The following is a 15,636-nucleotide window of genomic DNA, read 5'->3' on the forward strand; positions in this document are numbered from 1 at the left end:
CCTCTTGTGTCTTGCCTCCTAGAATGTTATCTTCAAGGGGACAGGGATATCAGCCCAGGCTTGTTCAGGACAAAACCTACTAGAAGACCTGTTACACAGAAGAGTTTGATACTTGCTGAATATTGAGACACACACCCACACATAGGAATTTTACACAAACCTCATCATAGGGCCACATCCACCTGATCGTCACAGACTTAGTTATTCTTACCCCCCTCATATATGACTGAAGGGTGTTTGGCCCCCAAACCAATTCCCAAATGGAGATTCCCCAGCCGCTCCTGATGGGGATGGATTTTCACACTGCCTGAATACACACGAAACAAAACACCCAACTCTATAAGAAACCCAGAACAGGAGCCTGAAGAGGAGTCAGGCCCGAAATGGTTGCAGTTACGACGTCCAAGCCCCTCACCCTACTTTAAACGTCTCCTGAAACGCGGCCTTCACAACTCAGCCCCTTGGCACTGCTTCTGCGTTGTGGGCTCAGCGCCGGCAGCAAGTTCGCGTCTCCTCGCTCAGCCTCCCTTTCCTCCACTGCCGTCTTCTCGCTTATCACCTCCGCCGAGGTGGCATCTGCCTGCAGACTTGGCTCTGGTCATCCCGCGGGGCCCCACGGAGTCCCCGATGCCCTGGATCGTCACCAGCCGGCACCATCCGCGGCCGGGGAAGGGTGGAGGCCTCTGGAGCGCTCACCGCAGGTCTCCCGGCGACAGACAAGTCACTGGCGGGACCCCGGGAAGGACCAGAAGCTGGTGCATGCGGACGGGGAGGTGGCTTCCCTTACACCAACCCCTTCACTTCCAAGACCCTCCCACTTGACCTCCGAGAAACAGTGGGCCTCCCCTCGAACCAAGGGCGCGAAGCCACCTCCTGCGCCTGCGCACTTCACAGGCGGGCGGGTCTCCTCCGCGGTTCCGGGACGCGGGTGGCGCTCTGGGACCCGTATGAAACGAGGGGGCCCAAGGAGCTGAGGGTCCCGCCTGAGGTCACCGTTTCCCACAGGCCACGGGTCGGACGGTATCCAGGGTGCCTACTGTTCCAGAAAGAAGCGAGCCCTGGCTTTGGACGGGACACTAGGAAGGCGGCCCTGGGGTGGAGCGCGGGAGGCCGGGCTGTGCGCGCATGCGCAGCCGAATGTCTCAGGTGAAAGGGCCCGAGAATTTGGGGCGCGTGACTGAGGGTTGGTGAGGCGCCTAAGCGTCTCCTATACCGAGAACGTGGCAGGACGCCTGTGACGTCAGTGGTGGTTTTGAAATTATGATGTTACTGTGCCGGTCAGTGGGAGGATGGCTTATAGGACAGAAGCGTCTCCTATACCGAGAACGTGGCAGGACGCCTGTGACGTCGGTGGTGGTTTTGAAATTATGATGTTACTGTGCCGGTCAGTGGGAGGATGGCTTATAGGACAGCAGGGACTGGTAGGCTCAGGTGCCCTGTAAGGTGAGTTTTGGCTTCGCTGCTTCTGCCCTCTCGGGTACCTGAGGTTGCCGCAGAGAAAATTCCCAGAGCGGAACAGGTGTGGGTTTTTAAAGCAAAGCAGGCAGGCAGAGTGAGCTTGAGATGAGAAATGTAGAGGTGGAGATGGCCTCAAGAAGGCTCTGGAGGGGCCGGCCCGGGGGCGCACTGCTACAGTGCGCCGCTTGAGGCCGCTTGAGAGCGCAGCGGCGCTCCTGCCCAGGGTTCGGATCCCACATACAGACCTGCCGCTCACTGGCGGAGCGAGGTGCGGGAGCAACGCCGAGGGTTGCGATTCCGTTGCCGGTCACGAAAAAAGACAAAAAAAAGGAAAGAAAAAAAAAGAAGGCTCTGGAGATACTTGATGCTGACGTTCATGAATTACAATGTCCCCAGCCAGGTACCACCTTGGGAAATATGTGGGATACACTTTTATGTGTCACAACACGCTATTCCCGAAGATCTGACCCAAAAAACCTGGTTTAAACTCAAAGACAGATTCCGGACCCCTCTGGTCTCTCTCTAGTCCTGTGTGTGAACTGAGGGCAGGTGCAGAGGTAAAGGAGACGTCCTACCTTCAGATGCGGTTCCAAGAAAGGTCTTTGGGGCTTGAGTTCTTCCTTCCCAGTCCTTCAATCCGCTTAACAAGGACCCCAAGGTTGTGGAAAGAAGTCTTGCACAGGTAAAAATCAAAGCTGAGAAGAGTTCGATGTATTTATAGCAAATAAAAGCATTTTTTGTTGTTTCTGTTATTTTTAATATCTACACATACTATTTTAAGTATACCTGGGAGTTCTAACAAAAGTATAGTTATATCACCACGATCAAGATAGAGAACACTCCATCACATTAAAAGACCACTGGTGTCCAATTTGTACCAAACTCCTCCACCCTTGGCCATTGATCTCTTTTAGGCCTTTATGCCTTTCCCTATTCTACAGCATCATAAAAGAAACACTATGTTGCCTTATCAGTCCTCTTAGCAAAATTTGATGCCATATATACTGTAAAAGTGCATAGTTATACTTTACAGTGTTTTCTTGAGCTTAAAAATTTTGACAGTGCCCAGTAAAGGTGGTGGCACACAGTAGAACTCCAAAACTCATATTCCATTATTTTGAGCTATATGAGTTTGCATAAGAACCTGTGCTCCCTGTACTTTCTTCATTTGTAAGATGGGGGGACTGATTGGAGTGATCAAATGAGATACTAATGGGCCGAGCCCGTGGCGCACTCAGGAGAGTGTAGCGCTGGGAGCGCAGCAGCGCTTCCACCGCAGGTTCAGATCCTATATAGGGATGACCCGTGCACTCACAGCGCTCACTGGCTGAGCACGGTGCGGCCGGTCTCAAAAAGGACAAAAAAAAAAAAATGAGATACTAATAATTACGAAGTCACAATTTCTATAGTGATATGTGCTAACTTAAAAAAAATAGATTAGATTTCCTTTGCTCCAATTTAATAAAACACAAAGATTTTACTTTCTACCCCCCTTCTGTAACATGCGCTATAAGTCTATGCATATAGAATACGAATATGAAAATAGTCTTTCTGGATCACCATGAACTTTTTGAAGGACCCTTGTACTCCCCTTATAAGGTGTTAAAAATTTCCCTCTATGACGATATCAAATATACCTCCTTTTCCACTAAATTAGGATATTACTCAGAATGACTCCCTCTGTGTACAGGTCACCTCAATTATTCCTTGGAAAATTGCCCTCTAACCATCAATACTTCTTTTTTGGTAGTACATACTGTGTCATTCAGTCTGCACAGCAGTAAAATAATGCCAAATATATAAGGCAACGTAAAAATCTTCCAAATGACATTAAACAAAAATATAAACGCCACAAACACTGTGGCCCAAATCAACAGGAAGTCTCAGGTCCTAGATACCTCATGCCCAAACTCATGATCCCAATTTACATGTCTCAAAAGTTTAATCCACTGCAAAAATGAAAATAAAGTATATCTACACCTTCATCTTTATGGAAAACCATCACTGTTCATCCCAGGAATGCAAGACTATCTGTAGTTTCCCCGTTTATATCCACAGCTGAACAAAGTTTTTAACAGCCAATTCCAAAGGAATGTTGAAACTCTTAGCAATGGGTTTTTGTTGTTTGAGTACTGCTGAAGTGGAATGTAGGTCCCATAGAGATGGTGTTCATTTGTAATAAGATTTAACCTGTAAGACACAATATATTGTTTCCTCATTCTTTTTTTAATGTATTCTTCAGCATGTTTTTAAACATAACTTTTATTCTCCAGATCTTAAGCCTTCTTTTGCTTTCTTCAACGATGTAAGAGACTATTAAGGTGTCATCTTCCGACAAGCTATTTTGGTATCCACTCTTTTTAAAAAAAATCCTCCAACTCTGTGTTTTTGAATGATTTGGGTAATTTTTGTGCGCTCTGCCCCTCTTTTTCTAGAATATTTAAAATTAAATGTAACAGTCATGAAAAAATTAAGAATATGTTCCCTGAGCAAGAAAGGCTTGATTTGAATAGTGATCCTGTCTTTGCACCTTGCTAGGTTTGTGTTCTCTGAAAACTTATCTAAATGTACAGGTTTCTGTTAATGCCTAAAGGAGAAAGCAAAAACATTAGTTTGTTAAAGAGTAAGTGAAAAGTTTCATATTTTAACTGAGGCATTTTATGGAAAACACTTTCCAGTACACCATAGGGAATATTTCTGTTTTGATCATAAGAAAGGTAGCAGTTACACACAACTGAAATCTGACCTCACACTCATGTAAAGCCAAATCTTATCCTGTTTTTTTTTTTCAATAGATGACCGGTAAGGGGATCTCAACCCTTGGCTTGGTGTTGTCAGCACCACGCTCAGCCAGTGAGCAAACCGGCCATCCCTATATAGGATCCGAACCCGTGGCCTTGGTGTTATCAGCACCGCACTCTACCGAGTGAGCCACGGGCCGGCCCAAATCTTATCCTGTTGAAGAGAAAAATGTCTCATACTTCCATCATCAGACAAAGCTACTCAGCAACCATGATGGATCAAGACAAAAACAAGGGCATTCTGTAATGATGTCTCTAAAAATGGTAAAAGAGAACAAAGTCCATGCCATAAAAATGAGCAAAACTGCTCTCTACTTACCACTGACTGGAGTTTCATATGAATTAGGTTTAGCTCCACTCCATTCTTCCTGCCTTCTAGATAAGATTATAATTACCAATGACACATTTAAGTTCACCTCACAGCACACAATACAGAGAAACATCTCACTTCACTAAGTAGCAGTCAAATCACCAAACAAAAGCTCAATCCAAAAAGAAGTCCTTTAGCCACTGCCAGCGACATGTTCAAGGTAATTCAGAGGTCCCTGGGGCCGGCCAGCCTCAGCCTGTTCACCTTCAAAGTCTATGCAGCACCAAAAAAAGGATTCACCTAACAACAATTCCCTGAAGGTTGATGAGCTTTCACTCTACTCAGTTCCCAAGGATCAATCTAAATATGTGGAGGAGCCAAGGACCCAACTTGAAGAAAGCATCTCAGAGCTCCATCATTATTGCAAGCCATATACAAGTTGGTGTCAGGAAACATACTCCAAAACTAAGCCCAAGATGCAAAGTTTCGCTCAATGGGGGTTAGACAGCTATGAATATCTCCAAAATGCACCTCCTGGATTTTTTCCAAGACTTGGTGTTACTGGTTTCGCTGGCCTTGTTGGACTCCTTTTGGCTAGAGGTTCAAAAATAAAGAAGCTGGCCTATCCGCCTGGTTTCATGGGATTAGCTGCCTCTATCTATTATCCACAACAAGCCATCACATTTGCCCAGTCAGTGGGGAGAAATTATATGACTTGGGTTTACAAGGATACGTAGTTGTAGAAGATTTGTGGAAGGAGAACTTTCAAAAGCCAGGAAATGTGAAGAATTCACCTGGAAATAAGTAGAAAAAAACCTCCAAGCTCTACCCATTTTAATCAGTTATAGGTAAACTTTGGAAACTCCATACAGTAAATCAGGATTTCTACAGAAAAATGGCAGAAAAGTCAGTATTAATTATAGTAAACTGGCTTTCTTCTTCTGGAAAAACTATTCTAGGTTTCTTTGTTATCTTGGGTGATGCCATACTACAATTGGACTAATCAGAGATCCTTTTACCTAGAGATAATGTACAAGCCTTAGGACTCCTCGTTCTCATGTTGCTGTTTATGTACATAATTAAAACCCAAGTTAAAAAAAAAAAAAAAAAAAGAAGTCCTTTTGAGTACACTTTTTTTTTCCTTTTTGTCTTTTTTACTAACCGGTAACGGGATCGCAACCCTCAGTGTTGCGCCCGCACTGCGCTCAGCCAGTGAGCGGGAACCAGTCTCTACATGGGATCCGAACCATCGGCAGGAGCGCCGCCATGCTCCCAAGCAGCGCACTCTCCAGTGCGCCACCGGGCTGGCCCTTTTTGAGTACACTTTTAAGGATATGCCCCATAGTCACTATTTTTAGTCATTCTTGTTCGAATTCTTAATGCTCCTCTCTTTGACTACAGGTATGATCCTGATAGTCACTGGCTGCAAGAGGGCACTGAAAAAACATGATTTAAGTCATTAAATCAGTATTACAAATGAATGAGAAATTGGTTTCATGGGAAAAAAATTGTACCTATATTAAGAATAAAAATTTCCTGAGGAGGGCCGGCCCGGTGGCGCACTGGATAAGTGCGCCACTTGGGAAGCGCGGCAGCGCTCCCGCCCGAGGGTTCGGATCCCACATGCAGACCGGTTCCCGCTCACTGGCTGAGCGAGGCGTGGGAGCAACGCCGAGGGTTGCAATCCCGTTGCTGGTCCCCGGTCCGGTATGGGGGCAACACTGAGGGTTGCGATCCATTGCCGGACACGGAAAAAGACAAAAGAGAAAAAAAAAAAAATTTTGTTGTTGTTGCCCTAGAGTTTGCAATATATAATTACAACAAATTTAAGTCCACCTAAACAAAGAATACTATGCTACTTGACATGTAATGCAGATACTTTATAACAATTTCTCTTCCTTATGATATTGCTGTTACTGATTTCACTTATCCATATGTCAATCACCTAATACATTGTTACTACTGTTACTTTAAACAGTCATCTTTGAGATCAACTAAGAATAAGAACAAATTTTTATTTTACTTCCATTAATTCCTTCTCCAGTGCTCTTCCTTCATGTGGATCTGATCCTATCTCATTTTACTTCTCCCTGAAGAACTTTAACATCCCAGTATCTTGTATGTACATGGTAATACTGACTCAGATAATATCATGATTAACTTGACAAAATTACCAACTTAATTTGAAAATCTGTAACTGCAATAGAGTCATTTAATATATCTTCATAGGGAATGAGAAAGACAATAAATGATAGTATACAAGCTATTTAAAAACAGATAAAATATTTCTAAGAACTATCTACAGAATAAACATCTATGTTTTGTTTGACAAAAACATGCACATTGTTTTAAATCACATACAATAAAACATAATTGAAAGCATACTGAGAGATTATGTTCAACTGCAATAGGAAACACTGACAACCTGCTTGATATAAGGAAAATGCTTATTCTAACACTGTAGAATTGACTGGGTCAGTGTAGTCCCCACACACTGTAGTACAGGAACAAACTCCCATGTAGTTCTTTTTGATTGCACTACTTTAGCTGTCATAGTGGGATCAGAAAGGCATAGTTGCTGGCAGTATCAACAGAACAAGGTGCTCACTACATAAATTAAGAAATTAGATGAATTTAACTTAGAGATATGTGAGTCAGAACATCAGGGAATATTCCCAACCTTGAGAGTTTAAATTAGTGGCCTGATGGACACATTAAAGTTTGCAAGAAAATCCAAACTGCGCGCATGTAGTTCTTTTTGATTTCACTACTTTAGCTGTCATAGTGGGATCAGAAAGGCATAGTTGCTGGCAGTATCAACAGAACAAGGTGCTCACTACATAAATTAAGAAATTAGATGAATTTAACTTAGAGATATGTGAGTCAGAACATCAGGGAATATTCCCAACCTTGAGAGTTTAAATTAGTGGCCTGATGGACACATTAAAGTTTGCAAGAAAATCCAAACTGCGATGGATCTTTGGAACTTGTGAAGACATCTGTGGAAAACTACATCTCTAAAAACATGGCAGTCAAGCAGTTACTGATGGTTTTGAGAATGCTATTCATTGGCAGGGCAAAGCACAAGAAAAATGGTGTGGAAGCAGTTGTCCCTGAAGACCCTCCTCATCCATCCGTCTCCACTCATGGTCACTGTAAAATTTAATGCCTACCTCACTTCTGCCTTTCATATCTCATGCAAGTAGGCTATGGGAGAATTCTAACATGGAACCATAAAGGGATATACAGTGGAAAACATATTATCCACCTTAACACAATCTAGGAAAGCCATTTCCAATTACAGATTATATTGTTCTATCACAGGTCTCTCTTTTTTTTTCATTTTCTTTTTCTTTTTTAGGACAGCTGACCGGTACAGGGGTCAAACCCTGGACCGTGGTGTTATCAGCACCATGCTCTAACCAACTGAGCTAACCAGCCAGCCCCTACAGATCTCTACACTTAATGTAAAGTCTATTATCCAAATCATAGCCAGAACAAAAGTCAAATAGCAAAGAGCAAAAGATGAAAATAATTCAAATGAGATTCTACTTCATGATTTGCACACACACAAATTTATAACAGGCATTTACTAGCACAGAAAACCGAATAAGTCCACTCTGCCCTCCCAAAACTAAGCTTTTTTTCAGTCAGAAAGAAATATGGGTAAAGGATATCTAGTACCTGCCAAGGCAAGTCAGTAGGAAAATCCCAACAACCACCAAGTTATCATTTTTCAATGTCCCCTTACAGAACAATTTAAAAACCGTATAAAAATTAAACCTACTTACACATTAAAAATACACTTCAAATCACTCATGAATCCAACAGACTTCAAAATGGAAAGAGAAAAATTTAGTAACTGATTTAATGAAAAAACACTACCTATTAAAATTGTGTACTATTGCTTAACGAGGGCTTACAGAATTCTCACCTCAGTGTCCATTGTGAAAGTAATAAATACAAATGCATAGTCCAAATATATACTTTAAGAGCAACTGATAAAGATAATATGCATATAAGACATAACATTTCTACATTTTGTAAATTTTCTGAAACAATGTATATCAATTAATTTTCATCAGGTTTTCGCAGATTATCTACATTTATATGATGTCTCCCCTATGGGAGTTTCCATAAGTTTGAAGTTTCACATGAATATTTGTTAAAACTGAAAACATTCCATTATTTTTCACTTTTATAGAGTGATCCATCGTGCGTTCTCATGTTTTGTAAGTATGTGGGCCAATTAAAGGCTTTCCTACACTGCTTACAATGAAGAAGTTGCTCTCCAGTGAGTTTGTTCATGGTTTCCAAATAAACTGGGACAAGAAAAGCTTTTCCACATTCTTTACATTTTTAGGGGTTTTCTCCAGTATGCACTTTCCTGTGTCCTCAAAAGGTTGTGTGATCACTGAAGGCTTTCCCACACTGCTTATGGTGATAGGGTTTCTGTCCAGCGGAAGTTTTTTCTGGTACTCACACCTAAACAATTCAAAGTTTTCCCATGTTTCATGTTCATAGGGGTTCTCTTCAGTGAGTCCTTTCATGTCTTCAAAAGGAAATGGGAAACTGAAAGCTTTACCACATTTGCTTACTTTCATAGGGTTACTCTCCAATATGAGTTCTTTCATGTATTCGAAAGGAACGGGAACACTTGAAGGCTTTACCACACTGTCGACATTCATAGGGTTTCTCTCCAGTGTGAGTTCTTTCATGGATTCGAAAGGAACGGGAGCAACTGAAAGCTTTATCGCACTGTTTACATTCATAAGGTTTCTCTCCGGTGTGAGTCCTTTCATGCATGCGGACAGAACTGGAACAACTGAAGGCCTTACCACATTGTTTACATTTGTAGGGTTTCTCACCAGTGTGAGTCCTTTCATGTATTCGAATGGAACTGGAACAGATGAAGGCTTTACCACATTGTTTACACTCATAGGGTTTCTCTCCAGTGTGAATCCTTTCATGCATTCGAAAGGAACTAGAACAACTGAAGGCTTTACCACATTGTTTACATTCATAGGGCTTTTCTCCAGTGTGGGTTCTTTCATGCATCCGAAAGGAACTGGAAAAACTAAAGGCTTTACCACACTGTTTACATTCATAAGGTTTCTCCCCAGTGTGAATTCTCTCATGCATTCGAAATGAACTGGAACAACTGAAGGCTTTACCACACTGTTTACATTCATAGGGCTTCTCTCCAGTGTGAGTCCTTTCGTGTATTCTAACAGAACTGGAACAACTGAAGGCTTTACCACATTGTTTACATTCATGGGGTTTCTCTCCAGTGTGAGTCCTTTCATGCATTCGAAAGGAACTGGAACAACTAAAGGCTTTACCACATTGTTTACATTCATAGGGTTTTTCTCCAGTATGGGTTCTTTCATGAATCTGAAATGAACTGGGACAATCAAAGGCCTTCCCACATTCCTTACATTTATATGGTCCATTTCCAGTGTGCATGATCATGTGTCTTCGAAAGCTTGGAAGAGAAATGAATGCTTTCCCACATTCCTTACAATCATATGGTTTCACTCCAGTATGTATTCTTTCATGTTTTCGAAAGGAACTGGGAAAACTAAAGGCTTTACCACATTTTTTACATTTATAGGGTTTTTCTCCAGTGTGAATTCTTTCATGACTTCGAAAGGATGTGAGACAACTGAGAGCTTTACCACACTGCTTACATTGATAAGGTTTTTCTCCAGTGTGAGTCCTTTCGTGTATTTGAAAAGTTTGGTAATATGTGAAAGTTTTTCCACATTGTTTACATTCATAAGGTTTCTCTCCAGAGTGAGTTCTTTCATGGTTTCGAAATGAACTGGGATGACTGAAGGTTTTTCCACATTCTTTACATTTATATGGTTTCTCTCCTGTGTGCATTCTCATGTGTCCTCGGAAGGTTGTGTGATAAATGAAAGCTTTCCCACATTGCTTACATTCATAGGGTTTCTCTCCAGTATGAGTTCTTTCATGTATTTGAAAGGAACTGGGCCAGCTGAAAGCTTTACCACACTGTTTACATTCATAGGGTTTCTCTCCAGTGTGAGTTCTTCCATGTATTCGAAATGAACTTCGAAAGTTGAACATTTTCCCACATTCCTTACACTCATATGACTTCTCCCCATACTTGTGATACTCAAATGGTTTATTTTCAATATGAGATTTCATGTGCCTCTTAAGAGATGAATGACACTTATAGACCCTTCCACACACACTGCATTCATATGGTTTTACTCCAGTAAGAGTTTTTTTGTTCAGTTTAAGATTTGGTGTCTGACTGGAGTTTTCTCCAAATTGACTATCTTCTTTCCTTTCACAGAGTCTCTCTACAACATGACTTCTGTAAAAAAATGAGAGTCACATTATCAATGGCTTTTTTATTATTTTATAATGACTAATAATTATTAAAATTTTAACAACCATTAATAGGTAGTAGAATTAGATTTTTGCCATTTTCAGAGAACATGTATGTAATAATTGCTCTGGAAGAATACTTCACCATAGTTATCATCAAAATAATGATATTCATAATACAGGTTGAGGGGCCGAGCCCGTGGCACACTCGGGAGAGTGCAGCGCTGGGAGCTCAGCAGCGCTCCCACCGCGGGTTTGGATCCCATATAGGGATGACCGGTGCGCTCGCAGCGCTCACTGGCTAAGCGCAGTGTGGCCGGTCTCAAAAAGGACAAAAAAAAAAAAGATCATAATACAGGTTGAGTATTCCCCATCTGAAATTCTTGGTACCAGAAGTATTTCAAATTTCAACTTTTTTTTTCAGATTTTGGAATATCTGCATATACATAATGAGATATGTTGGGGATGAGACCAAAGTCTAAACACAAATTTCATTTATGTTTCATATATGCCTTATACACATAAACTAAAGATAATTTTATACAATATTTTTAACAATTTTGTACATGAAACAGTTTGTATACATTGAACCATCAGAAAGCAGAGGTGTCACTATCTCAGCCACTCATGTGAACAATCTGTGACTGGCATCACCATCATTCCTAACTGTGAATTTATATGCTTCTAATAAGCTATCATTTTCTTAGGGCTGGCCCATGGCTCACTTGGGAGAGTGTGCTGCTGATAACACCAAGGCCACGGGTTCGGATCCCTATATAGGGATGGCTAGTTAGCTCACTTCAGTGAGCTTGGTGCTGACAACACCAAGTCAAGGGTTAAGATCCCCTTACCGGTCATCTTTAAAAAAAAAGAAAAAGAAAAAGCAATCATTTTCTTATGCTTATTCACATATAAGTACTTAACAGTAAAAAATATGACATACCATTAATACGGTGATAAAATAATGTATTCAGGATAACTAAGTAGCACAGAAGCATCACCAGAATACCTGTAATTGCTGTTAAAAGCAGACTGAATAAACTGTGTTGTGCACCTATTTTTTTTTTTTAAAGATTACTGGTAAGGGGATCTTAACCCTTGACTTGGTGTTGTCAGCACCATGTTCTCCCAAGGGAGCTAATTGGGCATCCCTACATAGTGATCCAAACCTGTGGCCTTGGTGTTATCAGCACCACACTCTCCCGAGTGAGCCACGGGCCAGCCCTTGCACCTATGTTTTGATGGTGATGTGTAATATAAGGTAAGGTGTGGAATTTTCCACCTGTGGCCTCATGTCAGCACTCAAGAAGTTTTGGATTTTTGTATTAGGAATGCTCAACTCGTATGGAGGTTCTTAACATTGTTTCCAGTTGAACTACTTTTCAAATATTGAACATCTATGTCACTTTTAGGAAAACATTCTTGGTGAAAATTTTCTAAAAACAAATAAATATGAAACTGGGCACATATGTTTTGTTCACTTGTTTTTATAATTTAATGATGTACTAAGATTCCCTCATGGGACACTACTCTCTTTTGTGAGTACGACTCACCTTAGGTTTCTTTCCTGCTGTTTGTACTCATCTTCAACGTTCTGGTTTTCCCATTTTTTCCCTAAAATGTAAACCCAGAAAAATTATTAGAAATTATAATTAGGTTATAGGTCCAGGATGAGCTTGGTACCCAGCCAGCTTTACTTACCAAAGTATTTCCTTTCCATATTCCAAATCTGTAACCTCACTGATGAACAAAAAACACTTGCTCTCTAATTGACTAAGTGAAGGAACAATTTCATTCTTACCTACAGAGGCCAAGTTAATGAAGGTTTCCTGCATCACATCTCTGTAGAGTTTCTTCTGAGAAGGATCCAACAAAGCCCACTCCTCTTGGGTGAAGTTCACCGCCACATCCTCAAAGGCCACCAAGTCCTAAAACATCCCACATATGAGTAAAGGAAGATGGGTGAGACTGATAGCACTGGGGATCTGTACTAAATTCATGAGGAGGTTCACATATGATTGTGTGGTCTCTAAACATATTCTATAACTTGGTTGTCAGAACTCGTACTCTCTGTCCACACTCACTTCATAAATTTGACACTACCATGAATACATGGTGTTTTAGTCCACTTTGTGTTGCTATAACAGAAATACCTGAGACTGGGTAATTTATAAAGGAAAGAGGTTTATTTGGCTTACGATTCTGGGACAGCTGCATCTGGCATGGGCCTCAGGCTGCTTCTACTCATCCTCCCCCAGGGAGAGCATTAATCCATTCATGAGGGATCCACCCACACGACTCAATCAGTTTCCAACACTGCCACATTGGAGATCAAATTTCCACGAGTTTTGGAGGGGACAGGACATTCAAACTCCATCGCATGGAAATTATTTTTATATTTTTATAATAATCGCTTCAAGTCTTATTTGTCTCCAATGATAGGTACACTACACTTTAGAGAAATTCTATATAAAGGACATTCAAACTCCATCGCATGGAAATTATTTTTATATTTTTATAATAATTGCTTCAAGTCTTATTTGTCTCCAATGATAGGTACACTACACTTTAGAGAAATTCTATATAAATGAAACAAATACTTCCATTTTAAGGTCAACAATTACTTGCGAGAAAAACTCCTTCATCTCCTACCTTATTATACACCATAGTACTCAGCATTCCATGAAATACAGGGTTGAATCTGTATAAGGTTTTAATGAATGAATACATACTGAACAGCCATAGCTTTTTCTGCTATTCCCATGATTACACATGTGAGGCCAGGAGGCCTGTGGAAATCCAACTTGTAACATCTTGCTGGCCATGTTGTCCTGAGTACTACAGGTCATTAGTAATAGATCCGATTAGCTAAATGAAAGTATTCTTTTAGAGAAGTGCTCATTTTAACTTGTATGTGTAACATTTATCACAGACTCAGTTTTTCCTTTTTCTCTCTATCTCATTTGATGGGACTAGAAGGTTACTGAGAAGTTAGAGCAAAGGCACAAGGAAGGAGGCATGGTAGCTTAGACCTCCACAAAATCCCTGTAATCATGAGCCTCAGGGCTGCTTCCCACCAATTTTCAGCACACGTGGGACTGAGATGATCAGATGCTAGAACAGATCTTTCCCTCAGAACCATAATGGTGTACCCCAAGCCTTGCTGACCTTGAGGAACAGGTTAAGAGTTATAATTTGCAAAGGAGTTCACTAAAGTCCACAATGTTTGATGGCGAATTTCCAATGATTATAAAATATATAATGGGTTCAGCAGTGCTGTCCTCCAAAAGGATATGAAATCCTCTTTTTCAATTTCAAGAGAAAGTGATTCCTGACTAGGCATTCCAGAGGCTGTTCTCCCAACATCTCTCATTTTGAGCTCCCATGAGGTGCACAGTAGCATGAGAACCCAACACCTGAGCATAGGATCCCTCAGCTGCATAATTCCCTGAAACACTGGTCTCCGAAAAAGATTATTAATCAATTGACATCCATGTGCTCCCAAACAGCAATTCTGATACTAGAATTTAAGTATTTGGTAAAACAACAACAGAATACCCACATCCCTCTTGTTGGCGGGTCCAGGGAATAAAATGAACTGCTTGTGTCAGCCCTGATCACTCCTTGTACAGTGTGGATCCATAGCACTTGCTCAAAGTTCTACTCTCCAGTGTGCAGAAGGGAGTTAACATTAACAGGCCTGAGACTGCTTATTCTTAGAAATGCCTGCTCACAAAATTTGTGTTTTGCTAATGTCTGGGAAGTGAGAATCGGGGAGGGACCCCACCAACCTAAGTGATAAGAGTAGTTCAGTGTACCTAAACTGTTTATGCAAATGATAGAATATTTATTGAACTCCTGTTTTCCTTCTGAGAATCTGTACTTTTTTACATGCTAGGCAGAGGGTACCTACTTGATCAGCCCCCAAAAAGCACTCTGAGCAATGGGTCTCTACTGAGATGATGCCACAACTTGTTGTTTGGGGAATTGAGCCCATTCTATGTGATTACATTAAGACATAACATTTGGAAGCTTGCACCTACTTTCCTCCAGACCAAATATAACTACTAAATAAGACTAAAGAAAGATAATTAACAATACTAATGGAAAAAATTTTATTGGTAATGTCAAGGCAGAAAAACTAAGTAGAAAGATGACATATGTTCTCAGAACAAACTCAATGTCACCAACCTGCCACCTCTCCCAAGTGATATTTTTTAAAAATTCCATAAACCCCCAAAAAAGACTTTTTAAGAGTAAAGAAAACTACTTCTCTAAACCTAATAGGAACAACAAATGTCAAACAATGGCTGAAGTCTTTTGAAGAACAAGAGGAAGGCTTGCCTACTTGCCTAACATACATCAAGGATCTTTAAACCACAGTTGACCCTTGAACAACACAGGTTTGAACTGTGTGGGTCCACTTATATGCAAATTATTTTTCATTAAATATATTGGAAGATATTTGGTTACGTATGTCATGAATGCATGACATACGTAACCAAACAGTTAAGCAGCCTACCTAACAGCAGGCATTAGTAGTTAAGTAGCTAACTACTACTTAAGTAACAACACAATACCCCTGCAGAGCCTGCAGCACACAGTGCAGTGCAGCCACAACCCGGGGGAAAGTGCAAGACATACTTAAGAAATAGCTAAATGGTAAGTTTTGGGGGAGTCAAAAGTTATACAAGGTAGGGGGGGGGG

At 41.0% G+C, this 15,636-nt stretch overlaps 1 protein-coding gene and 1 pseudogene across 1 annotated transcript in view; one reads left to right on the forward strand and one right to left on the reverse strand.

Moving 5' to 3' along the window:
• The first annotated feature begins 4,780 nt into the window (after positions 1–4,780).
• On the forward strand, positions 4,781–5,681 carry LOC103597435 (annotated as a pseudogene).
• A 3,406-nt stretch (positions 5,682–9,087) lies between these two features.
• LOC103597437 (zinc finger protein 709) overlaps positions 9,088–15,636 on the reverse strand; it is a 25,595-nt gene continuing 19,046 nt past the window's right edge. The window contains exons 2-4 of the mRNA XM_008581271.1: positions 12,731–12,857; positions 12,483–12,543; positions 9,088–10,915 (exon numbers count right to left, since the gene is read on the reverse strand). Of these exons, the coding sequence (XP_008579493.1) occupies positions 9,178–10,915; positions 12,483–12,543; positions 12,731–12,857 (1,926 nt within the window). The 3' untranslated portion in view covers positions 9,088–9,177. The remainder of the gene's footprint in view (positions 10,916–12,482; positions 12,544–12,730; positions 12,858–15,636) is intronic.

Source organism: Galeopterus variegatus, unplaced genomic scaffold (genome assembly GCF_000696425.1).
Source record: "Galeopterus variegatus unplaced genomic scaffold, G_variegatus-3.0.2 Scaffold2313, whole genome shotgun sequence".
NCBI classification, from domain to species: domain Eukaryota; kingdom Metazoa; phylum Chordata; class Mammalia; order Dermoptera; family Cynocephalidae; genus Galeopterus; species Galeopterus variegatus.